Source organism: Neofelis nebulosa, chromosome 16 (assembly GCF_028018385.1).
Source record: "Neofelis nebulosa isolate mNeoNeb1 chromosome 16, mNeoNeb1.pri, whole genome shotgun sequence".
Taxonomy (NCBI): Eukaryota; Metazoa; Chordata; class Mammalia; order Carnivora; family Felidae; genus Neofelis; species Neofelis nebulosa.
The window spans coordinates 50,150,202-50,176,454 of record NC_080797.1 but is presented as its reverse complement, the minus strand read 5'-3'; the positions used below and the strand labels follow the sequence as shown (position 1 = coordinate 50,176,454).

The following is a 26,253-nucleotide window of genomic DNA, read 5'->3' as shown; positions in this document are numbered from 1 at the left end:
ATATTGAAATGATTAGTATTTTGAGGTTCTTTGGCACCTTTACCTTTTAGGTTTATAAATGCAAAATAATACAGGCTTATGGGAGGTGAGGGGAGTGGAGAGATGTTGGTCAAAGGGTACAGAGTTGCAATTATGTAGAATGAGTAAGTCTAGAGATATAATGTGAAGGCATGATGCCTGTAGTTAATAACACTGTGTTGAATACTTTAAAAATGTTGAGGGTAGATTTCATGTGTTCTCATCATACAGAAAAGGAGGAAATGACTGCAGTAATAATTTTATTATGTATGCCTATGAAACCATCATGTTGTACACCTTAAATATCTATGATTTTAATTCAAAATATATTAAAAAAAGAGAAATATATAGGTTTATAGATGCTAAATGATTTATTCAAAGTCGTTAACAGGAAGGTAGTTGCAGAACCATAACCTGGTGCACAGGTTATTCATGTTCCACTATGTGTTCTTTGCAATATGTTTTGCTTTTTCTCCTTTACAACATATTTGCAGAAATTACTACATTTAAGTTCTGTTTTTCAGAATACTAAGAATATTTACCTTTTTGTTATGTGGAACACCTGGTACTAATTAAAAAAATCACAGTTGCTCTGCTCTAAAATGAAAGGCAATCATGCAGGAACTGAGCAGACTAACAGGAGTTTCTTAAAGATAAGAATTATAGACTTTAAGAGCAGATCATTCATTTTCCTGTTTATATTAAGTGTGTGCTCTTATCATTTTCTAAAAATATTTGTGGTAATTTAAATATGAATATGCTGAATGTGTATGAACAACCATAAATGTGTGTGTCTCTGTGTGTACATATATTACATTTCAGACAAAAAATTGTGATAAAATTTAGGAGATCTTGTTTTCATATAATCATATTCTGACCTGTATTTTCATTTATGGAAATTTTTTGTCTTCTCATGCAGATCAGTGGGGAAGCCCAGGAGCTCTTTTCTGTTCGACATGGCCCCATTCGAGCGGCTAGAATCTTGCCTGCTCCACAGTTTGGTGAGTGTAGCCCTTGAGAAGAAACAAATCATTTAGGAGTTTCTCTTTTATTGGTCTTGGACTACAGACAGCAAGAATGATAACTAAAGTCTGTTTTCCTCCAAGTGTCCATGCCCCATCCTTTCCTCCCCACAAGATAAATTCTTGTTCTGTCAGTTGAGATGGAAATAGGTAATCTTAACCAATTCAATATGGCCATTCACATTCTACTGTGGTTTTGATTTATCTTCATCCTCTTTGATCTCAATTTAGCCTCTGACTTTGCTGGCTCTTTCTTGAAACCCTCTTCTCTCTTGGTTTTCATGGCATCACTCTTCCCAGATACCTTCCTTGCTGACTGTACTGCTTTTGTTATGCTTCTGGCTTAGCTTTCTTCTGTGGGTATTCCCCAAGTCTCTGTTGTTCTCATGTCTTTGCTCTTCTTCGCAGTTATTCTTAAACTGCCTTGGAGAGCTTGGTTTTCACCATTATCTCGCTTGTGGATAAGTCTGCTGTCTATATTTCCAGCCTTGTCAGAAGTACAGTTTCGGGCTTTTGACCTTTAATCTCTGCTTTAAAAATGAATACTTCTTAATGTTGTATTTAAATATTATGTATGTTTTGATTTAAAAAGTCAAATATGTGTTTAAATTAAATATGCTATTTGGGTGCCTAATAACTCCTGACTCTTTAGTGATATGTTTTCTCATTAATTTGCCTGTGTTCACTCAGAATGTTTTTGCACGAGCAATGAAAACATAGTCATTTTAATCTTGTTTGCATACTCTAAAATCTTTTTAAAAAGAGGATATTAAAAAGTCTAATTCTGTTTTTAAAGTTTACTAGAAGTTGGATAATCGTCCTTATAATACTTCATTTAGCTTATAATTCTCTAAACTGGTGAGAATGAAGTTTATTAAAACTTACTACTGTGTGCGTTATGCACTAACCATATGTGTAAGTAATGTCAGGGATCAATTTAGCGATTAAATCTGCTTAATGGAAATGGGAAGGGTGGAGGTAACAAGGCAACAGCATCCTGCAGTCATGTAGAGATTTTTCTCCTTGTTATTGGGCTATATGACACATCCAGAGTTCAGCTGTCTCTCCTTTGCTCTCTTTCACTCTCTCTTGCTCTGATTTTTATTGCATTTGAGTTTTGGTGAAATCTTTTAACAAGGAAGATTGTTGAACATCTTTTTTCTGGAAGGTTTTTGGAGTAGGCAGCCTTCTCTTTGGATAGTTGGACTCAAGAACAACTTTATTATTAGAAGACTCTGCTATGTCTTTGTTTCTTTTGTATGTAATTCAGAGGCAGATTTTTCTCCTTTCAGTTCATTTATGAAGCTCTTTTATATATGTCAGTTATTAATTTCCCACCTTTTTCAACTTTTACTTTGGGCAGAAATACTTCGTGAGAGAGTATAAAGCTATAAAAGTTATTGTTGGTAGTAGAATTTGAATATGCTTAATTTATTTTATCTAATTAAAAAAAGATTTCTCTTCTATAATATAATATTTAAAAATATAATATTATATTTATTTATTAAAAAAAATTTTTTTTTTTTTTAACGTTTTATTTATTTTTGAGACAGAGAGAGACAGAGCATGAACGGGGGAGGGGCAGAGAGAGAGGGAGACACAGAATCGGAAGCAGGCTCCAGGCTCTGAGCCGTCAGCCCAGAGCCCGACGCGGGGCTCGAACTCACGGACCGTGAGATCGTGACCTGAGCTGAAGTCGGACGCTTAACCGACTGAGCCACCCAGGCGCCCCTATAATATTATATTTAAAATATAATTTCACACAGCTAAATGTTCTTGTGCAAAAGTTACATATGTATCACTTTTGTTGTATTTGATTAATTGAAGTTCTACACTGAAGTTCTACATGTGACTGATCACATAAAATTTGTAATGGAAAATAGAATACCCCATCCCTCTCTTTCATCCATTTTGCTTTGTGTGATCATTTTGATGTAGTAAGTTCTTTAGTAGCTTCTGGAAAAAAGATGTGTGGTAAATCTTGTTTGTCTGAAGTTGTCTTTATTCTTTCTTAATTCTTGATTGCTAATTTGGCTGGCTAACAAATACTTTTTTGTAAATGGTGTTCAGAATTTTGAAGGCATTGATCTAGTGTTATGGTTGAAGAGTCTGAAGCCATTTTGATACCTTTTTCTTTGTCTATGGCTTGTTTTTCTCTGGGAACTAGCATAATGTTAGTCTTGTTCCCAGTGTTCTCAAACTTTACAATGATGTTTCTTAGCTCATACATTGTCCTGGGCCCCTTCAGTGAGGATGAAAATTAGTGCAGTTTTTTTTTTTTTTTTAAATTTTTTTTTTCAACGTTTTTTTTTTTATTTATTTTTGGGACAGAGAGAGACAGAGCATGAACGGGGGAGGGGCAGAGAGAGAGGGAGACACAGAATCGGAAACAGGCTCCAGGCTCCGAGCCATCAGCCCAGAGCCTGATGCGGGGCTCGAACTCACGGACCGCGAGATCGTGACCTGGCTGAAGTCGGACGCCTAACCGACTGCGCCACCCAGGCGCCCCTGAAAATTAGTGCAGTTTTAGAAAATTTCTTTAAATTTATTTTTTGATGCCTTCTTTTAGTTTTATTTGTTCTCCCAGGTACTTACATTATTTGGCTGTTATACTCCTTAGAATGATTAATTTTATTTTTTATTTTTTTAATTTTTATTTTTTAATGTTTATTTTTGAGAGAGAGAGAGGCAGAGCATTAGTGGTGGGGGGGGGGGCGGAGAGCGAGAGGGAGACACAGAATCCGAAGTAGGCTCTAGGCTCTGAACTGTCAGCACAGAGCCCAATGCAAGGCTTGAACTCACGAACCATGAGATCATGACCTGAGCTGAAGTTGGGTCGGATGCTCAACCAACTGAGCTACCCAAGTGCCCCTAGAATGATCAGTTTTAAAAAACAATTTCTTTCCTGTTCTTTTTGGGAGATTGTCTCCCTCGGGATTATAAACTCTTCTGTTGAATAATTCTTTTCTATTATCATGTTTTTCTTTTTTTTCCTTATTTAAAAAAAAATGTTTATTTATTTTGAGAAAGAGAGCATACATGTGCATGCATGAGTGCACGAGAGAATTCCAAGCATGCTCTGCTCTGTCAGCTTAGAGCCCAGTGTGGGGCTCCATCCCATAAACTGTGAGATCGTGACCTGAGCCGAGATCAAGAGTTGGACTTAACTAACTGAGCCACCCAGGCACCTCTATACTAACTTGTTTTTCTTAATCTTACCTTCTCATACCCAACAATTCGCTCTCCCTCTCTGCCTACTCCCTTCTTATCCGCTCTCCCTCCCCTCTCCCTCTTCTTCTCTTTTCTTTCTTTCTTGATGTAACTTACATATAAATATTACCAACTAGAATCCAGTGATATATGCAAAGAATGATATATCATGACCGAGTAAGATATTTCAGAAATACAAGGTTAGTTAACATTTGAAAATCATTCACATCATTCAGTGTAATTTGTATTAATAGAACAAAGAAGAAAACCCAGATGAGCATCTTATTAGAAGTGGAAAAAACTTTTGATAAAATTCAGTAATCATTTATGATTAAAAAAACCTTTCCACAAATTAGGATAGAAACATCCTCAGTATGATAAAGATTATAAAAAACCTACAGCTTACAATATACTTAATAGTGATATATTAAATACTTTCTGCTGAGTTTGGGATAGCTTCTACCACAACTTTTATTTATCTTTGAATGTAGGTCCTAGACATTACAATAGGCAAGAAAAATAAATAAAAGGTGTAAATACTAGAATGAAAGATGTAAAATTGTCTTTATTCATCGATAACTTGATTGTATATATGGAAAATGCAAAAGAACCTATAAACTTTAGAATTAAGAAGTGAATTTAGCACAGTTGTTGAATACCAGGTTCATTAGATCTTTTGTGAACTGATCCCCTCACTGTATTTTTCCAGCATCATTTTCAGCCATCCTTTAAAAAAAATATTTTTTTAAGTTTATTTATTTATTTTGAGAGAGGGACAGCATGAGAGGGGAGAAGGGCAGAGAGAGAGAGAGAGAGAGAGAGAGAGAGAGAGAGAGAGAGAATCCCAAGCAGGTTCCATGCTGCTAGCACAGAACCCAGTGCAGGGCTCGGACCCACGAACCATGAGATGGTGACTTAAGCTGAAACCACGAGTCGGATGCTTAACTGATTGAGCCACCCAGGTGCATGCATTTTCAGCCATCCTTAAAGAGTGTCTCACATCTTCTTCCTTGCTCTGATATTACTCCTTTGTGATAGTTGTACTGAACTTCTTTCATTTCCTCAAATGATCCATTCTCTTTAAGGTCATTTCATTGCGATTTCCTTTTCTAGAATTCTCATGTTCTGCTAACCCTTTTTGCTCCATATTCAATTTAACAGTATGTGCTGATGTACGATTTACTCTCCTTTTTTTAATTTTAGTTGCTCATTTACCTCTCGTTAGATTGTTTTTGTTTTAAAGATTTTATTATTTTAAGTATTCTCTACACCCAACATGGGGCTTGAACTTGCAACCCCTAGATGAAGAGTCACATGCCCCACTGACAGAGCCAGCCAGGCACCCTATACCTCTTGGCTAGATTTGTATTCTGTCTTCATATCTTTCGCACCTCACCAAGTACTTGTTTCAAGGTGTTAATAAATATTTGTTGAGAGTTGTTACATGGTGGAGCACCTGGGTGGCTCAGTTGGTTGAGTGTCTGACTTCAGCTCAGGTCATGATCTCATGGTTTGTGAGTTTGAACCCCGCAGCAGGCTCTCTGCTTTCAGTGTGGATCCTGCTTCAGATCATCTGTACCCTCCTCTCTCTGTACCTCTCTCTCTCTCTCTCTCTCTCTCAAAAATAAAATAAAAACATTAAAAAAAAAAGAAAAAAAAGTTGCTTCAAAAGATGGTAAAATCTTTTGAAAATTATGACCCAGTAGAAAAGCAGGTTCCCTTTCTGTAGGTGTTTCTGTGGAAAGTCTGTCCTTTAAAAGTGAGAAACTGAAGGATTTGGATGGCATCTTATGCCATGGTAGGTCGTTATTAAATATAATATACTATAAATGGGCATTTACTCATATCAGCATAGTTTGTGCTTTCCATGGTCAGCAATAATTGATTATTTTCTTAATGAACCTACACCTGCTTTAGAATTTTTTATGAGAGTATTTCAGAAAAGTATGACCAATCAATTGGTATTCTAATATCAGATAAAAACTGTTATTTATTTTTAAAAATTTTCAAGAACTTATTTCAAGCAAAGCAGATTCTTCATATCATTACTCTCAGTAGCCATTGTAGTTTTTAGTATCTCAGTACCTCACATTTGAAATAAAATATATTAGCATGTATGTGTTAATGTAAAGTTAAAAATGTATATGATTATAAACTTTGTGCTAGTAATGATTATTTCCAAGGAGTGGGATCAGAAAGCACTTTCACTTTAATATGTTTTTAGTATCTTAAAATAAAGACCATATAATTCTAACCAGTTAAAATATTTATTATAAAAATTTAAAGAGGGGTGCCTGTCTGGCTCAATTGGAAGAGTGTGTGACTCTTTCAGGGTTGTGAGTTTGAGTCCCACATCGGGTGTAGAGATTACTTAAATGAATAAAACTTAAAAAAAAAGATAAAAATTTAAGCAATACTAATTGTAGAAAGTGAAAATTCATTTGGTTCTGTGTTATCAGAGATAAATCTAGGTTACTTCTTTCCTTCCTTTTCTTCCTTCCTCCAGATACTGAGTTCACAGCTTAAGAGTATCCATTTCCTGACTTTTCCCCTTAACATGCATGAAATTAACTTGTAGTATTATGTCCCGGGCCTGATTCAAGTTCTTTACATATGTTGCATGTATTGGCTCTAGGGTGTGTGCGTCATTCCTTTGTATAAACATTTATATTAATTTTGACTTTCCCCCTAGCAAGTTATGTTGTTACATACTTCTATATATGTGCAATTAAAAAATACAGGGAATTATTTTCTTAGGATAGCTGTTAAATTTTTTTTAACGTTTATTTATTTTTGGAAGACAGACAGAGCATAAGTGGGGAAGGGGCAAAGAGAGAAGGAGACACAGAATCTGAAGCAGACTCCAGGCTCTGAGCTGTCAGCACAGAGCCTGATGAGAGGCTTGAACCCATAAACCATGAGATTGTGACTTGAGCCAAAGTCGGATGCTTAACTGGCTGAGCTATCCAGGCAGCCCTTAAGATAACTCTTAGAAGGGAATTACTGTCCCATAACCAGTAAGGAAATCGAATTAGTAATCAAAAATCTGCCAAAAAACAAGAGTCCAGGGCCAGATGGCTTTCCAGAGGAATTCTACCAAACATTTAAGGAAGAGTTAACACCTATTCTCTTGAAGGTGTTCCAAAAAAATAGAAATGGAAGGAAAACTTCCAGACCCTTTCTATGAAGCCAGCATTACCCTGATTCCAAAACCAGACAGAGACCCCACTAAAAAGGAGAACTATAGACCAATTTCCCTGTGAACATGGATGCAAAAATCCTCAACAAGATATTAGCCAACCGGATCCAAAAATACATTAAAAAAATTGTTCACCACGACCAAGTGGGATTTATACCTGGGATGCAGGACTGGTTCAATATCCACAAAATAATTAATGTGATTCATCACATCAATAAAAGAAAGGACAAGAACCATATGATTCTCTCAATAGATGCATAGAAAGCATTTGACAAAATACAGCAGCATCCTTTCTTGATAAAAACCCTCAAGAAAGTAGGGATAGAAGGAGCATACCTTGAGATCATAAAAGCCATGTATGAATGACCCAACGCTAATGTCGTCCTCAATGGGGAAAAACTGAGAGCTTTCCCCCTAAGGTCAGGAATGTCCCCTCTCACCACTGTTATTCAACATAGTATTGGAAGTCTTAGCCTCTGCAATCAGACAACACAAAGAAATAAAAGGCATCCAAATCGGCCAGGAGGAGGTCAAACTTGCACTCTTCGCAGGTGACATGATACTCTATATGGAAAACCCAAAAGATTCCACCAAAAAACTGCTAGAATTGATTCATGAATTCAGCAAAGTTGCAGGATATAAAATCAATGCACAGAAATCGGTTGCATTCCTATACACCAACAATGAAGTGACAGAGAAATCAAGGAATCAATCCCATTTCCAGTTGCACAAAAAAACAAAATACCTAGGAATAAATCTAACCAAAGAGGTGAAAATCTATACACTGAAAACTGTAGAAAGCTTATGAAAGAAATTGAAGAAGACACAAAGAAATGGAAGAAGATTCCATGCTCCTCGATAGGAAGAACAAATATTGTTAAAATGTCAATACTACCCAGAGCAATCTACATATTCAATGCAATCCCTATCAAAATAACACCAGCATTCTTCACAGAGCTAGAACAAATAATCCTAAAATTTGTATGGAACTGGAAAAGACCCCGAATAGCCAAAGTGATCTTGAAAAAAAAAACCAAAGCAGGAGGCATCACAATCCCAGACTTCAAGCTATACTACAAAGCTGTAACCATCAAGACAGTATGGTACTGGCACAAGAGCAGACACTCAGATCAATGGAACAGAATAGAGAACCCAGAAATGGACCCACAAACGTATGGCCAACTAATCTTTGACAAAGCAGGAAAGAATATCCAATGGAATAAAGACAGTCTCTTCAGCAAGTGTTGCTGGGAAAACTGGACAGCGACAGGCAGAAGAATGAACCTGGACCGCTTTCTTACACCATACACAAAAAGAAACTCAAAATGGATGAAAGACCTCAATGTAAGACAGGAAGCCACCAAAATCCTCGAGGAGAAAGCAGGCAAAAACCTCTTTGATCTTGGCCGCAGCAACTTCTTACTCAACATGTCTCCAGAGGCAAGGGAAACAAAAGCAAAAATGAACTACTGGGACCTCATCAAAATAAAAATCTTCTGCATAGCGAAGAAAACAATCAGCAAAGCTAAAAGGCAGCCTACAGAATGGGAGAAGATATTTGCAAATGACATATCAGATAAAGGGTTAGTATCCAAAATCTATAAAAAGTTCACCAAACTCCACACCCGAAAAACAAATAATCCAGTGAAGAAATGGGCAAAAGACATGAATAGACACTTCTCCAAAGAAGACATCCAGATGGCCAACTGACACATGAAAAAATGCTCCACATCACTCATCATCAGGGAAATACAAATCAAAACCACAATGAGATACCACCTCACACCTGTCAGAATGGCTAACATTAACAACTCAGGCAACAACAGATGTTGGCGAGGATGCAGAGAAAGAGGATCTCTTTTGCATTGTTGGTGGGAATGCAGGCTGGTGCAGCCACTCTCGAAAACAGTATGGAGGTTCCTCCAAAAGTTAAAAATAGAACTATCCTGCAACCCAGCAATTGCACTACTAGGCATTTTTCCAAGGGGTACAGGTGTGCTGTTTCGAAGGGACACATGCACCCCCATATTATTAACAGCACTATCAACAGTAGCCAAAGTATGGAAAGAGCCTAAATGTCCATCAACGGATGAATGGATAAAGAAGGTGTGGTATATCTATACAATGGAGTATTACTCAGCAATCAAAAAGAATGAAATCTTGCCATTTGCAACTATGTGCATGGAACTGGAGGGTATTATGCTAAGTTAGATTAGTCAGAGAAAAATAAAAATCCTATGACTTCACTCACATGAGGACTTTAAGAGAGAAAACAGATGAACGTAAGGGAATGGAAACAAAAATAATGTAAAAACAGTTAGGGGGACAAAACAGAAGAGAGTGATAAATATGGAGAACAAACTGAGGGTTATGGGAGGAGTTGTGGGAGGGGGAATGGGCTAAATGGGTAACGGGCACTAAGGAATCTATTCCTGAAATCATTGTTGCATTATATGCTAACTAATTTGGATGTAAATTAAAATAAATTAAAAATAAAATTAAAAAGAAGGGAATTCCTGGGTAAAGAATATATACGTGTAAAATTTTGATACATCTTGTAAGGTTGCTTCTCAGAGAGAGTATACCGACATCTGTACATGAAAATTCCTTTTTTCTCCAATTCTGTCCTTTACTGTCTATCTATTATGAATCTTTATAGTTTTTGCATATCTGATGGAGGAAAACCCTTTTCATTTGTAATTTTTTGGTCTTTGAGTGCTAGGAAGAGTAGAAAATCTTCACGTTTTTGCTGTTTATTCTGATTAATACCTTGCTTATTTGTACCCTTTGCTCTTATTGATTGAGCTCTTGATTATTATTAGTGATATATTGTTATGGATATGTATCCTGTAAACTTCATATATAGTTTGCCATTTGTCATGTTATCTGATGAAATCTATCAGTCTTTAGTTTCATGCAACGAAAATCTTTGCATATTTTATAACATGTCTAACTTTAAATCTTGACTCTTCTTGAAAGTTGAATTTAATTTTTTTTGTTATTTGTTTTATTTTTATATTTTCTTGGTTGTTCCTTGACATCTTCTGATTTTCATAGGTTTTTGGGGAAGTTTCTCCTTTATTAAGGTGTTTTCCATACTATGATGTATTTCTTTGGAATAATGAGACAGCAATCTAATCACTACTTTCTCTGCAGTGCTTTCCATAATTACGTGGAAAATGAGTAGTGATACAAAATGTATTTATTCTGTATTTCACAAAAGAGGAACTAGAGCTCTGCTTTTGTATAAAGTATTTTTTTTAAAATCATTTGTCAGTGACCAAATGAATAATGCTGTTTTTAACTGTAATAGAGCTTGTAACTGTATTAGAAGTTATATTAGCCTTGTATTCATGCTGTTTTCTTATTGGTTATGGAGAAAGATTATTTTAGTCTCAGACTTGAATCAGATTTCTTAGAAATGCAGATTAAATCTTATTCATTATCCTTAGGAGTCCAGTGTACTGAGTACCTGAACTTCTTCATATTGAGAATGTATTAGAACTAATTCTTATAAGCTAGGACCTTTTTTCTGAGAATAGAAGGACTCTGGAGATAGAAGTTTCCTCGAGTGTCTATGAGCCAAAGTTCTCTCGTCCACAATACTGGGTAGCCAGTTTGGTTTATTTCTTCTGGGTTATTTATACTTATCACTGGAAAGGTACTATTATTTTTGTTCTGCTATAAGGAATTTACAATTTCACATCTCAAAATATTTAAAGGTTTAAAAAGAACCCTAAGATCCAACCCAGTTTTTCCTAGTGGAAGGTAAATTCCAGGTATTTTCTGAAACTTATAATATTATAAACAGACCAGCAGGCAGTCAAAAATACTAATCATTGTTGGTTTTTTATGCTATGAATGGCTAGAGTTATTTTTCTAGAAACAAACATGCAGGGTAATTCTACAGTTAAACTTTTTTCATTTGCTTATTTTTGTAAATTTTCAGAGTACTTTTTCATAAGGTACAACCACCAGTTTCATCATTTTCAAATGACTTAAATGTGCTTTTTGATCACATTCAAAGAAGAGCTGTTTGATTTTTCAGCTGTGTGAATTCAGAAATTTTGATTAACTTCACCAGAAGGATTTGCTATAATTTTTTTTTGTTTTGCTCTAAAATTCTAACTTCAAACAAATAAATCCTGTAAACACGCACACAGACGCACAGAATCTGTTCAACCAAGACACCAGCAGCCTTCCAAAAGTAGGCCAACTGACATTTGCTCATAGTCATCACCAGTACTTTGCAAAGAGGAAACAGGCTTATTGACATTTTAAATGGCCAAACTATGAGATTTAAGGCCTCCCTAATGTTTTCTGCTCTAATTATTTCTCAGTTTGCCTTGTGTATTCTTTTTTAATAACACCTCATCTTTTTCGTTGGGGCCTTTACTACTTGGAATCATTTAGGTTTTTACAAAATTTTGCTAAACCTGTGATTTAGGTAAATTATGACTGGAAATATGTATTCCTCTTAAATTTCTTTAATTGTTTTGGTCGGAGAAACAGTTTCCAGGAGAGAATATCTGTTTTAGAAGTGCTGCTTTTTTAGTTTTTAGTTTTTGTGATGTCATGGTGTTGAATTTGAGACATTGATCTAAGAGTATTCTCAGTTTATATCTATTTGAACCCAGTAATTAAAGATTTTTCCTGTGAGGGCTATAGTGAGAGGGAAGTGTACTAAATAGAAAAGATAGGAAGTAAATTTATAAATGAGTGAATAATAATGCTTGATATTTTTCAGATGAAATTCTAGGTTGATTATATGCATTATCATCACTTTACCACTAGTCTGGAAAGGTGAGTACCATTACCCTGTTTGATAGGTAAGGAGACTTAGAGCTCAAAGTTGGTAAGTGGCTGGCATAAAGACATATAGCTGATGGGTGGTGGAACTGGAATTTGAACTTTAAAGCTTGGCCTCTTAATCATTAGGCCTCACTGTCTCCATGTTTACAGGGCAACACTTTTACCAAATTCAGGTGTTTCTAGGTTATGCTTCTGACTGAAGAAACCAAACAGTTGTGTATTCATTGACATACGTAAAAAGTAGCTGTTTCTCTGTATTTACTTCCATTTTGAAAATTTAAAGTATCTTCAGTTGTTTTAGTGTCTTCATTGTATTTGGAGTCCTTGGTTGTTTAGTCTAAGGGTGAAGAGCAATTAAAAGAGTCAATCTGGGCATCAATATATAGAAAAGCCATTATCCTACATAACTACATTTAAAATTTTAAGCTGTCAGGATAAAGTATGTCACAGAAACAGCTGTAGTCTATTCAAGTTACATTCACCTTAAATTAAATCAACTGTTGAAAAGAAATGTTGGTTTCTTTTTATAGGACTTGGTATAAACTACTAAAAGTACATCAAAAGGGTTAGTGACGGATATCTTGAATCAGATAAAAACAAAGGTGTAACACGAAGCAACTAAATTACATGTGAGCTTAATGATTCTGACCCAAATAAACAGACTTGTAATGGAGATGCTGATGATTATCAGTACAGCTTAAATGCTTTTTACTGTAGAGCTGTAAAGAAGAATGTGGGTGTCTTAGTGAATTGGACAAGTTGTGGTCTTGGAAATCTTTGTTCATTTATCATAACACATTCCTAGGTGTGAAAGTGAAAACTCATAATTTTCTAAGTATACTTATTGTAAAGTTAGCCTTTTAAAAAATTCATCTTTATTGAGAAATAATTTACCTATAACACAACTTATGAATTTTGGGTATATAATTTGAGTTTTGCCAGATGGATGCAGTTATGGAACTACCACCACAATCAAAATACAAAGTGTTTCTTTCACTATAAAAAGTCCCCTTTTCCAATTCACACCCACTAAAATGGCTTACATACAAAGAGAGGTAATAACAAGTGTTGGTGAGGATGTGGACTAATTGGAACTCTCATATATTATTTATTAGAATGTTAAGATAGTACAACCACTGGAAAACAGCTTGACAGTTCCTTAAAATATTAAAATATGGAGTTACCATTGACCCAGCAATTCTACTCCTAGGCATGTCGCCAATAAAAATGAAAACATACATCTATAGAAACTTGTAAACGAATATTTATAGCAGCGTTATTTGTAATAGCCAAAAAGTGGAAACAACCTAAATGTCTATCAGCTGATAAAGAAAATGTGGTATAACCATACAATGGAGTATTATTTGGCCATGAATAAATGATGTTGTGATATATACTGTAAGATGAACCTTGAAAACATCATGTTAAGTAAAAGAAAGCAGCTGCAAAAGGCCACAAATTGTTGATTCTGTCTATATGAAATATCCAGAATAGGCAAATCTGTAGACACAGAAAGCACATTAGTGGTTGCCTAGGATTAGGTGACTCTGAGAGTTTGGGGAACAACTGCTAATATACACAGGGTTTCTCTTTGGGGGCTATGAAAATGTTCTACATTTTTTGATTAGTTGTTGGGGTACCTGGGTGACTCAGTTGGTTAAGCGTCTGGCTCTTGGTTTCAGCTCAGGTCATGCATGATCTTGCTGTTGGTGAGTTTGAGCCCTGCATCGGGCTTTGTGCTGATAGCACAGAACCTGCTTGGGATTCTCTTTCCCTGTCTCTCTCTGCCCCTCCCTTGCTCACTCTGTCTCTTTCGCAAAATAAATAAACTTAAAAAAAAAATTGTGATGGTTGCACAACTGTAAATATACTAGAAACCATTGAATTGTACACATTAAATTGGTGAAATATATTTATGTGAATTATATATGTATATATTTTTAAAGGTCTTTTAAAGTGTGTTTTTGAGAGAGAGAGAGAGAGAGTGTGAGAGAGTACGCACAAGTGGGGGAGGGACAGAGAGAGAGGGAGACACAGAATCTGAAGCAGGCTCCAGGCTCTGAGCTTACAGCAGAGAGCCTGATGCGGAGCTTGAACTCACTAACCGTGACATCATGACCTGAGCTGAAGTCAGATGCTTAACTGACTGAGCCACCCAGGTGCCCCTGAATTATATATTTTTAAATGTCTATTTATTTATTTTAAGAAAGAGTGAGAGAGTGTATGTGCACACACAAGCAGGGGAGGAGCATAGAGAGAGGGAGAGAGAGAATCCCAGGCAGGCTCTGTGCTGACGCGGGGCTCCATCCCACCACTGTGCGATCATGACCCGAGTTGAAATCAAGAATTGGATGGTTAACTGACTGAGCAACCCTGGTGCCTCTATGTGAATTACATTTTAATAAAGTTGTTTATAACAAAATTCCCCTTTAAAAAATTTTTTTTTAACATTTATTTGTTATTGAGAGAGAGAGTGAGCAGGGGAGGGGTAGAGACAGGGGGAGACACAGAATCTAAAGTAGGCTCCAGGCTCTGAGCTGTCAGCACAGAGCCCAAAGCAGGGCTCGAACTCACGATCTGTGAGATCATGACCTGAGCCGAAGTCAGTCACCTAACCAACTGAGCCACCCAGGCACCCCTATAACAAAATTCCTCTTGTGCCCCTTACCTCCCCACACCTGGAACACCAGCAATGACTAATAGAATTTATGTCACTATTGTTTCTGCCTTTCTAGAATTTGAAAAAATGGAATATGTAACATTTATATGTGCTTGGTTTCTTTCACTTCACATAATGCTTTTGAGAATCATCTATGTTGTTGTTTCAGTTGTTCATTCCCTTAAAAAAAAATCTGAATAGTGTTCCATTGTCCAGATATACTAGTTTGTTTTTTCTTTCACCAGTGAATGGGTGTTTGGATTGTTTCCAGTTTTGTCTCATGCATAAATCTTCTCTGAATAGTTGCTTGGAGATACATGTTTTAATTCCTCTTGAGTGAGTAAGAGTAAGATTACTAGGTCATATAGGAGGTGTAGGTTTATCTTTGTAGAAAATTGCCTAGCTGTTTTCCAAAGTGACTATACTGTTTTGCATTCCCACCAGCAATGTTCCAGTTATCCTAACGACTAATGATATTGATCTTTCTTGTGCATATTTGCCATTTTATTGTTTTTATAAAACTATTGAAATTTATTGCCATGTTTTAATAGTGTTGTTTTATTTAGTTGTAAGAGTTCTGTATATAGTCTAGATACAGGTCCTTTTTTAGATATATGTAAAATATGTACAAAAATTTTATTCCTTTGTGTGACTTACCTTAATGGGATTTTTTAAATAGACTACTTTTTAAGGGTATATTTAGGTTCACAGCAAAATTGAGCAGAAGGTACAGTGATTTCCCTTATATGCCCCATGTGCATATTCTCCCCCATTATCAACATCCTCCCACAGAAAGTACATTCAAACTTTTCAGGAGCAAATTTTTTTTTTAAGTTTATTTACTTATTTTGAAAGAGAGAGAGAGAGAGAGAGAGCGAGAGAGCGTGTGCACGCTGGGGAGGGGCAGAGAGAAGGAGAGAGAGTCCAAACCAGGCTCCATGCTGACAGCTCTAACCCACAAACCATGAGATCATGATCTGAACTGAAACCAAGAGTCCACACTTAACCAACTGAGCCACCCAGGTGTCCCAAGAGCAAATATCTTTAATATTCAAAAGTTTTTACATTTTAAACTTCATTTTTAATTTCCAGTTTATTGAGTTTTTTAAAAATAGATTGTGTTTGTTACGTTCTCTTTTTCATTCAGTTCAACACATTTCCTAGGTTGCCCTGTGATTTTGTCCTTGACCTATGGTTAGTTAAAAGGATGTTATTTTGTTTTTAAATTTTGAGAGATTTTCCTGATGTTTTTCTATTACTGATATCTAATTTAATCCCCTGAGAAGACCTAGTTTATATGATTCCAATCCTGTTAAGTGTTTTGAGATTTGTGTTATGGCCCAGAATATGGTCTATCTTACTTCATTGATCTCTATCCTTAGGAGTTGTGTTCCTGCTTATTCTGTCAGCTGTAGAGAAAGGGTTGTTGAAATCTTCCATAATATTGTTTGGGTATTCTTGTAATGTTATCAGTTTTTGCTTTATGTATTTTGCTACTCTGTTATTAGGAGCAAAACCATTTAGGATGGTAAAAGTCCTCTTTGTGAATTGATCAATTTATTGTTACTGAAATCTCTGGTAATATTCCTTGCTCTGAAATCTTCTTTTTCTGTTATTATTATAGACATTCTTGCTTTCATTTTTTAAAGTTTATTTATTTACTTATTTTGAGAGAGAGTCAGAGAATGTGCACAGGAGGGGCAGAGAGAGAGGGAGAGAGAGAATCCCAAGCCGGCGCAGCACTGTCAGTGCCAAGCTCAGTGAAGGGCTTGAACTCACAAACCATGAACCTTGAGATCATGACCTGAGCTGAAATCAAGTGTCAGACGCTTAACCGACTGAGCCACCCAGGCACCCCAGACATTCTTGCTTTCTTTAGAACTAGTGTTGGCATGACATATTTTTTTGTGATCTTTTTACTTTTAATCTTTGGATTTCTTCATATGTAAAATGCATTTGAGGCGCCTGGGTGTCTCACACGGTTGAGTGTCTGACTTTGGCTCAGGTCATGATCTCATGGCTCATGAGTTCTAGCCCTGCGTCAGGCTCTGTGCTGACAGCTTAGAGCCTGGAGCCTGCTTTGGATTCTGTGTCTCCCTCTCTTTCTGCCTCTCCCCTGCTTGTGTTCTATCTCTCTCTCTCTCTCTCTCTCTCTCAAAATAAATAAACATTAAATTAAAAAAAATATTTATATGTACAATGCATTTATGTAGGCAGCATAGAATTGGGGCTTACTTTTTTATCTACTATTTCATTGTCTTTTAATTAGGTCTTTAGACAATTTACATTTAATGTGTGTGTCAATGGGAATTGATTTAAATCTGTTAGTTTACTATTTTCTCTTTTTCATATGTGTTCATTGTTGTTCTTTCCCACTTTTTCTGTCTTCTTTTGGATTGGGTATTTTTATATCTCTACTTTATCTCCTTTGTTTATGTCTCTTTATCTTGTTTTTAGTGGTTCTTTAGGATTTATAGTATATATCTTTAACTCATCACAGCCAATCTTCAAGTAATATAATGCCATTTCACATATTGTATAAAAATCTCAGAACAACAAAAAACCTTATTTAAAAATAGTCACATGACTTGAAGAGATATTTTTTCCAAAGAAGGTATAAAAATGGTCCATAAGCACATGAAAAGATGCTCAATATCATCATTAGGGAAATGCAAAACAAAACCATGATGAGCTACTTCTTCATATCCATTAGGATGGCATTATTAAAAAAAGGAAACAAAAAACCCCAGACAATAACAAGTGTTGATGAGGATGTGGAAAAATTGGTACCCATATGTTTAGTGTAGCCACTAAATAGTGTAGTCCCTGTGGAAAGTGGTATGTGGTTTCTCAAAAACAGTGGATTTATGAAAAATTTTGGTTATTTATATAAATATTAAAGAAATAGAATATATATATTTTTAAATAGACTATTTTCTTAATTAAAAATGTTTTTTAAATTTATATTTATTTATTTTTGAGAGTGAGAAAGACAGAGTGTGAGCAGGGGAGGGGCAAAGAGAGAGAGGGAGACACAGTATCTGAAACAGGCTCCAGGCTCTGAGCTGTCAGCACAGAGCCCAACACAGGGCTTGAACTCACGGACTGCGAGATCATGACCTGAGCCAAAGTTGGATGAGCCACCGACTGAGCCACCCAGGCACCCCTTAAATAGACTTTATTTTTTAAGAACAGTTTTAGATTTATAGAAAGATTGAATGGAAAGTACAGACGGTTCCCATATATTTCCTGAAATGAGAGTTTCTATTGTTCTACATCCTTGCCAGCATTTGATGTTGTCAGTTTTGGATTTTGGCCATTCTACTAGCTGTGTAATGGTATCTCAGTTTAATTTGTGTTTCCCTAATCATGGATGATGTGAAGCAGAAGCACCATCTTTTGATATGCTTATTTGCCATCTGTATGTCTTCTTTGGTAAGGTATCTGTCAGGTCTTTAGCCCAGGATGTTTATTTTCTTATTGTTGAGTTCTAAGAGTATTCTGTATATTTTAGATAACAGCCCTTTAGCATACACACACACACACACACACACACACACACACACACACACACACACACACGTACATGTATATATGATATGTGATATATATCGTATGTATTATTTTTCAAATATTTTTCCCCAGCCAGTGGTGTGTCTCATTCTTTCGACAGCATCGTCCTTCCCAGAGCATATTAAAATATTTTTTCTTTGTCTTCTCTATTTTAGCCCACTTCATGTGGTTTCACAGCTCACTGATACTCTGTTCATTTTTTTCAGTCTTTTCTCTCCTTTTGTGTTTCTAGTAGTTTCTACTACTGTCTCTTCAAGTTTCCTAATCTTTTGCCCCGAAGTATCTAGTATATTATTAACTTATCTAGTGTATTTTTTCACTTCAAATGCTGCATTTTTCATTTTTAGATGTGTGTGAGTGTATGTTTACCTATACGGCAAGATCTTCCATGTGTCTTTAACTTGCTCTCACTTTGCTCTCCTTTTTTGAATAAATGAAGTATTTTTCTGATAGTCTTTAAAAAAATGTTTATTTAAGAGAGAGGGAGAACATGCGCACATGTGCATGTGAGCAGGGGAAGGGGAGAGAGAGAGAGGGAGAGAGAGAATCCCAAGCAAGCTCCACGCTTTCAGCACAGAGCCTGACATGGGACTTGATGCCATGAACTGTGAGATCATGACCTGAGCTGAAATCAAGAATTGGACACCTAACTGACTGAGCCACCCTGGTGCCTCTCTCATAGCAGTTTAAACATCACTTTATTCTGTTGATTCATTTATCTCCTTATATGGGTCATAATTTTTTGCTTATTTGCATGTCTTGAAATATTTGTTTTGATGCCACACACTGAATTTTATGTTGCTCAGGGCTGGTGTTAGTATTCCTTTAAGTATTTTGGGGCTTTGTTCTGGGCTACCTGACTTAAATTACTTGAATTTTTGCTTGATATGCCTGGAACAGCCTTTATTCTAAGACAGGGGTGTGCAAACCTTTTCTTAAAGGGCCAGATAAATATTTTAGACTTGTGGGCCATATAGTATCTGTCGGGACTATTCACCTCTGCCGTCATAGTGCAAAAGCAGCCATTGGTTGTACTTAAATAAATTAGAATGTTGGAACATTCATAGGGCTCCCTTGTCTCAAGGATTACTGGTCCTATGCTGCCTATTGTTCAATGTCTGGAAGCTGTCTTTCCATACATCTTATCTGTTTCAAGTTTCCAGCAGGAGGGTATATCTACTCCCTGTTACTTCATTATGGCTGGATGTGAAAGTTCAGCATTTTGCTTTAATTCTAAGTTTTAGATAGTTTTTCTTAAGATTGTTTAGAACAGCACCTGGTACATAGTAAAAGCTCCATGTGAATTTTGTAAATTAAGCAAAGAAAGAAATTGGATTTGGATTTTATTTGTAGGATAGTTTAAAATTTAATGTATCTTTAGAGAAGTTGAATCTCAGATCCTTTAAAAGTTGCCAGTATTATACAGGAATTTCTAGAGGTATTGTAGTCTTAATTGTGCTTTCTTCTCTCTGGTGTTAGATGTAGTAGCAAAAGAAAATGATAAAAACATCAAGGGATTCCTTTATTTCTTTTGATCTCATGAATAGGTAGAGGCGGCTTAAACTTTCCTTCCTCTTTTACTGTCACCAAGGGACTACTGTGATTCTTGGCTTTCAGAGAATGGCATCTTGTTTTTTTTTTTTTTTTTCTCCTTTGCTTGTGATGCTTTTAGTCTTAAAAACAAGAGGATCGAGCCTTTGTTGTTATCATTTGAAGTATCTTCTTGGCACTTACTGTTTATCCTAGGTTTCATTGAAAGTTTCCCTCTCGTTGCTGTTGCTGTGCCTTGCAGTTTTAATGTGTATATGGTTTTACTTTGGGAATATTTTTGAATTTCCATTATTTTCACTTGTGTAACATGAGAGAATCTATTTGAGGCCACATGCATTTATTCAGCTTTATATTTAACAGCAACAGCCTGCCACATGAACTAATCAAAACTCTAGTTTTAAAATGTGAAAAACAAAAATACAACTCTGGGTGTATGTGTGTAAGAGTGAGAAACACGAAGTTTAGGAGAATGGCTACCTGGTAGTGGGTGAGTGACAGGCTATGAATCTATATAAGTAAATGGAAATTATTGGTAATATTTTACTTCTCATTTTTGGGTGATGGGTTCATAGGTGTTTAGTTTATTATTAAAACATACAGAAGAGGTTCAAGCGTTCACCATTGAAGAGAAATAAACCAACGATTATTAATGGTATAATTCTTTGCACTCATTGCCCTAGGTGGAGAGGAGAAAGAAGCAGGCAAAGGAACTGAATATGGCAGTCTTTACTGGGACAGAAATGGAAATCAGAAATGAGAATTACAAGTTTAGAGTAAAGAAGTACAAGGGCGGGTTATTTTTCTCTGTATGTATTTTGCCTTGAGAGATTTATTTTATTTTTGCATAAGGATACATTCCTTAATTTGTTAATGTTTTAAATTTAGTAGTATTAAATCAGTTCTTTGTTTTAAAAGTGTGTGTGTGTGTGTTTATGTATGTATATATGTATATATGTGTGTATTTTTTTCTCTCTTTTTCTTTTATTTTCATGTAGAGCAGTGACTGCATGTATGGAGCTAACATCTGTTCTTGGTATTTTTATTCATATTATTGAAAAGACCAGTGCAGTATCATCTCAAATTAGTCTTTTGACCTGTATATCAACGTTTTAAATGTAAATAATATCCTTTTTAAACTTTTTTTATATGAAATTTATTGTCAAATTGATTTCCATACAAAAAACACTTATTTTTTTAAATGTTTATTTATTTATTTTGAGAGAGAGTGTGCATGTGAGTGGGGGAGGGGCAGAGAGAAAGAGAGAGCGCGCATAACAGAGAATCCCAAGCAGGCTCCATGCTCAGCCTGGAGCCTGATGCAGGGCTCGATCCCACAACTGTGAGATCATGACCTGAGCTGATATCAAGAGTTGGATGCTCAACTGACTGAGCCACCCAGGTGCCCCAATATCCTTTTTAAACCTACCTCACAGAACTCCCATGAGGATAAATGAAGTAAAGTGTAATTCTTTTGAAAGGTTTTACTTTTTTAAAAGTAATCTCTATACCCACGGTGAGCTCAAACTCACAACACTGAGATTAAGAGTCATATGCTCTTCTGACTGAGCCAGCCAGACGCCCTAAGTAACGTGTAATTGAAATTTTTTCTTCACTGATGGAAGTTGCTAAAATGAGCAGGTATCAAGAGGGAGTCCCATGACCTCCATTCCATTACTGACAGGAGAGAAAAAGTGGCTCTAGAATTCTTAGTGTCTTCCCCATCACCTCCTTCTCCTCTCACACTATACTCACAGTGTTGCCATCACTATCTGGAGACCATGGGAACTAAATTCCTCATGTCCTTTATTCTTGTGTTACTCAATCGCCATAAGAAGCTTAAAGATCATCTCTCATCCTTACACTCCTTCCATATAGCATTCACTTGCCAGATTTTTCAGATCTCTCTCTTAATTCCCCTTCTTGCACTGCTCACCCCAACTCCTGAAATTTTTTTACCAGGCCCTCTGGAAGTCATTGTTATCTGCAAAATCCCCTATATCCTCAACCAACTTCGTTTGGAATGTTCTTTTCCTTTTTCCATGTTGCAGTCTTTCTTGGTTATTACCTTTTTGGTTTTCAAAGATTAAATTTTTATTTTGTGGTTTTATGTATCACATTCCTGATGATAGCTAATGATGTTGAACATCTTTCATATGCTTACTTGAAATCCCTGTATCCGCTTGGGTGATAGTGTCTATTCATGTCTTCTGCTAATTACTGTTGAATCTAGAGAGTTCTTTACATATTCTAGATTCACGTCCTTTGTTGGATATATGATTTACAAATAACTTTTTTTCTATCTGTGGCTTTTTCCCCCATCATCTCAATATAAATGAAGTCCAATTAATCATTTCTTTTCAAATGAAAGGATTCTTTCCTCAGGAATATTTTGGTACAGTAGTAGATATCCATCTACACATTATTAACTTTGATACTCTGTATTTTGGTTCTTGTTTCTCAGATATTGTTATGCTTGGGGAAACTGGTGCTTATTCAACAAGGATTCTGTGTTATTCAAGATTTATTTCTCTGCAGTCTGCAAATCCTGAAAGGAACTAGATAAATCCCCAAAGTTTACTAGTTGATATGACTATATAATTACCTATCATGTAAAAAGACCAAGCCTGGTATTTGACCAGGATGAGGTAGTTTATATCTAAATACAAGTTTTTGCAGTACCCTTTTTGGTTAATACAGTAGTAGTGTTTTTAATTTGTCTTAATTGTGCCTTGATTCTAAATACATTATTCTATCACTACTAATAGAGTTAGTCTAAATCATGCAAGTGTGGCATGATGCTCTTTGAAAAGTATTCTTGGTAATATAACTTGAAGTCTGGAATTGTGATGCTTCCATCTTTGCTTTTCTTTTTCAAGGTTGCTTTGGCTATTTAGGTTTTTTTGTGGTTGCATACAAATTTTAGGATTGTTTGTTCTAACTTTGTGAAAATGCTGTTGGTGTCTTGATAGGGATTGCATTAAATGTGTAGATTGCTTTGGGTAGTATAGACATTTTAACAGTATTTGTTCTTCCAGCCCATAAGCATGAAATGTCTCCATTTCTTTGTGTCCTCTTCTCTTTCTTTCATCAGTGTTTTATAGTTTTCAGAGTACAAACCTCTTTGGTTAGGTTTATTCTTAGGTATCTTCTGGTTTTTGGTGCCGTTATGAGATTGATTCTTTAATTTCTCTTTCTACTGCTTCATTATTGGTGTGTAGAAATGTAACAGATTTATGTATGCTAATTTTGTATCCTGTGACTTTACTGAATTTGTGTATCAATTCTAGCAATTTTTTGGTGGAGTCTTTTGGGATTTCTGTATAGAGTATCATGCCATTTACAAATAACAAAAGTTTGATTTCTTACTTGCAATTTATTTCTTGCTGTTATCTGATTGTTACAGCTAGGACTTCCAGTACTATGTTAAGTAATAGTGGTGAGAGTGAACTCATTGAAACTACACTGTGTGTAGTGAGTCCTTAAACTAATAACTTTTTCATTTAGATACTAGTTTTTGTAAACATATGTGTAGGAGTATATGGAAATAGAACTTTTTTTTTTTAATACAGTAGAAAAAATAAAAAGTGTTCTTGGTGGCTATTTAATGTATAGGCTCTGACATGGTTATTGGAACATGGTATATTATAGTATTTTAGGGAAAAGAATAATGTATTTTAAAAAGTTGACATTTATCCTTTTAACACTTTAGGTAGCTTCTCATACACAGAAATTTATTGGGGCTGAAAGCAGGCCTTTTATTTTATTTTATTTTATTTTTTTAATGTTTGTTTATTTTTGATTGAGAGGGAAGGAGGGGCAGAGAGAGAGGGAGACAGAGGATCTGAGCAGACTCTGCTCAGAGCAGGGAGCCTGATGTGGGGCTTGAACTCAATAACTGTGAGATCATGATCTGAGCCAAAGTCAGATGCTTAACTGACTGAGCCACCCAGTCACCCTGAAAGTAGGCCTTTTAATACTAATTTTTGATAATCTATTTAGAAGATAGTTCCTCTTAAACAACATGACCTAGAGCTTCCTATTATAAGTTGTAGCCACTCAGAGCATAAAAGGATGATATAGGTAGTGATCAGAGTGTATGAATAATTTTGTTGCTTCTAATTTCTAGGTTGGAGTTCTTTACATCTTTCTTAGAGTTGTGGCTAAATGTGACATTTTTTGAGGTATACTCCTAAGCTAATTATAGGATATCTATAGATACTTTGATAGACATACATGGAAACAATTTAAATGTTGGCCCTTTAAGATAATTTTTCCATCATGTTTAAAATTTTTTTTTATTTTGGGATTTGAAGTCATATCCCAAAGAGTTTTCCTTCTTCTCCTTGTTTTTCTTCTTGAATTTATTCTATCATATACTTAGTTGGATCATATTTCCTTGTATTGTCTCTGTCTTGTTCTCATCTTTTTTCTTCGTCTTTAAAAATTTTTTTAAATTTATAAAAATGAATTATGTGTAGTTATACATGTATATTTCTTTGCAGGAATTCTATTTCTTTCTTTATTAGTGAAAATATTAACAATTGGTTTATGTGTTTCCAGGCTTTTTTCTAGGTGTGAATTTCTTTTTATTCTACTAGAGATTTATCAAGCTTATTGGATCACAGGATTGTTGCCTTTACATAATTCTGGAGAATTCTCTGCTTATCTCTTTGAATATCATATTTTTAATTCTTTCTGTCCTTCTGTCATGTTCCACAAAGACATTTCTGCCAAGAATTCCACCAGGTGAACAACCTAGCTAGAAAACAGGCTAACCTTCACAAAAGGAAAAGAAACCCGCACCAGATACTTAGTTTTTTGTTTTTGTTTTTGCCTTAAATAGGAACTGAAAATTAAGAATGAACAGCATATGAGGATAACTAGTGGTTTAAAGAGCAAATATACTTGGGGTGCCTGAGTGGCTCAGTTAGTTGAGCATCTGACTTTTGATTTTAGCTCAGATCATGATCCCAGGGTCGTGGGACCAAGCCCCTCATCAGGCTCCGTACTGAGCATGGAAAGTGCTTAAGATATTCTCTCTGACTCTCTCTCTCTCTCTCTCTCTCTCTCCCTCTCCCTCCCCCTCCCTCTGCCCCTCTCCCCTGCTCAGTGTGCGTGTGAGTGCTCGCTCGCGCGCGCTCTCTCTCTCTCTAAAAGAAAAAAAAAGGAAAAAAAAGAAGAACAATATACTGTTAGGAGAGTCTTGCATTATAGATGAAATACTATATTATTTGAAGATAAATTTGTATTTTCCTGATAATGAGTGAAATAACTTAGACACATACTGCAGTTGTTAGAGCAAGAGAAAAAAGGAAAAGCAGAAGGAAAAAACAAAACCAAATAAATGTAGTTCATCATACAATAGAAGGGATAAAATAGAATATTAAACAAGACTTAGTTAATCCAAAAGAAGACAGGACCTAGTTATATGCAGTCTATAAAAAATAAATGTTGAATATAAAGATACCAATACATTTAAGGTAATCAGGTGGTAAATTTATACTGTGTAGAAACTAATAATAAGAAAGCCGGAGTGGCTGTATTAGTATTGGGTAAAGACTTTATTTAGAGACTTAAGAGCAAATATTCCCAGGGATAAAGAGGGACATTTCATAAAGACAAAAACATCAGTTCATTGGAAGACAGGACAGTCCTAAATGTGTATTCATTTAACAACAGAGGTTCTTTTTTTTATCGAAATTTAAGTTTTATTTTTTAGAAATCACTCATTTACCTAGATTTATTTATCTATTTATCTATTTATTTATTTAGAGTTTATTTTGTTGAGAGGGGGAGGGACAGAGAGTGGGAGAGACAGAATCCCAAGCAGGCTGCTTGCTGTTAGTGCAGAGCCCAACACAGGGCTGTAACTCATGAACCATGACATCATGATCTGAGCTAAGATCAAGACTTGGACGCTTAGCCAACTGAGCCACCCAGGTGCCCCTCATTTACCTAACTTTATTTTATTTTATTTTATTTTTAATATGAAATTTATTGTCAAATTTGTTTCCATACAACACCCAGTGCTCATCCCGAAAGGTGCCCTCCTCAATACCCATCACCCACCCTCCCCTCCCTCCCACCCCCCATCAACCCTCAGTTTGTTCCCAGTTTTTAAGAGTCTCTTATGCTTTGGCTGTCTCTTTCTCTAACCTCTTTTTTTTTTCCTTCCCCTCCCCCATGGACCTCTGCCAAGTTTCTCAGGA

At 35.7% G+C, this 26,253-nt stretch overlaps 1 protein-coding gene across 1 annotated transcript in view; it reads left to right on the top strand.

Moving 5' to 3' along the window:
• BCAS3 (BCAS3 microtubule associated cell migration factor) overlaps window positions 1-26,253 on the top strand; it is a 619,018-nt gene that overhangs the window by 53,089 nt on the left and 539,676 nt on the right. The window contains exon 8 of the mRNA XM_058702849.1: window positions 938-1,019. Within this exon, the coding sequence (XP_058558832.1) occupies window positions 938-1,019 (82 nt within the window). The remainder of the gene's footprint in view (window positions 1-937; window positions 1,020-26,253) is intronic.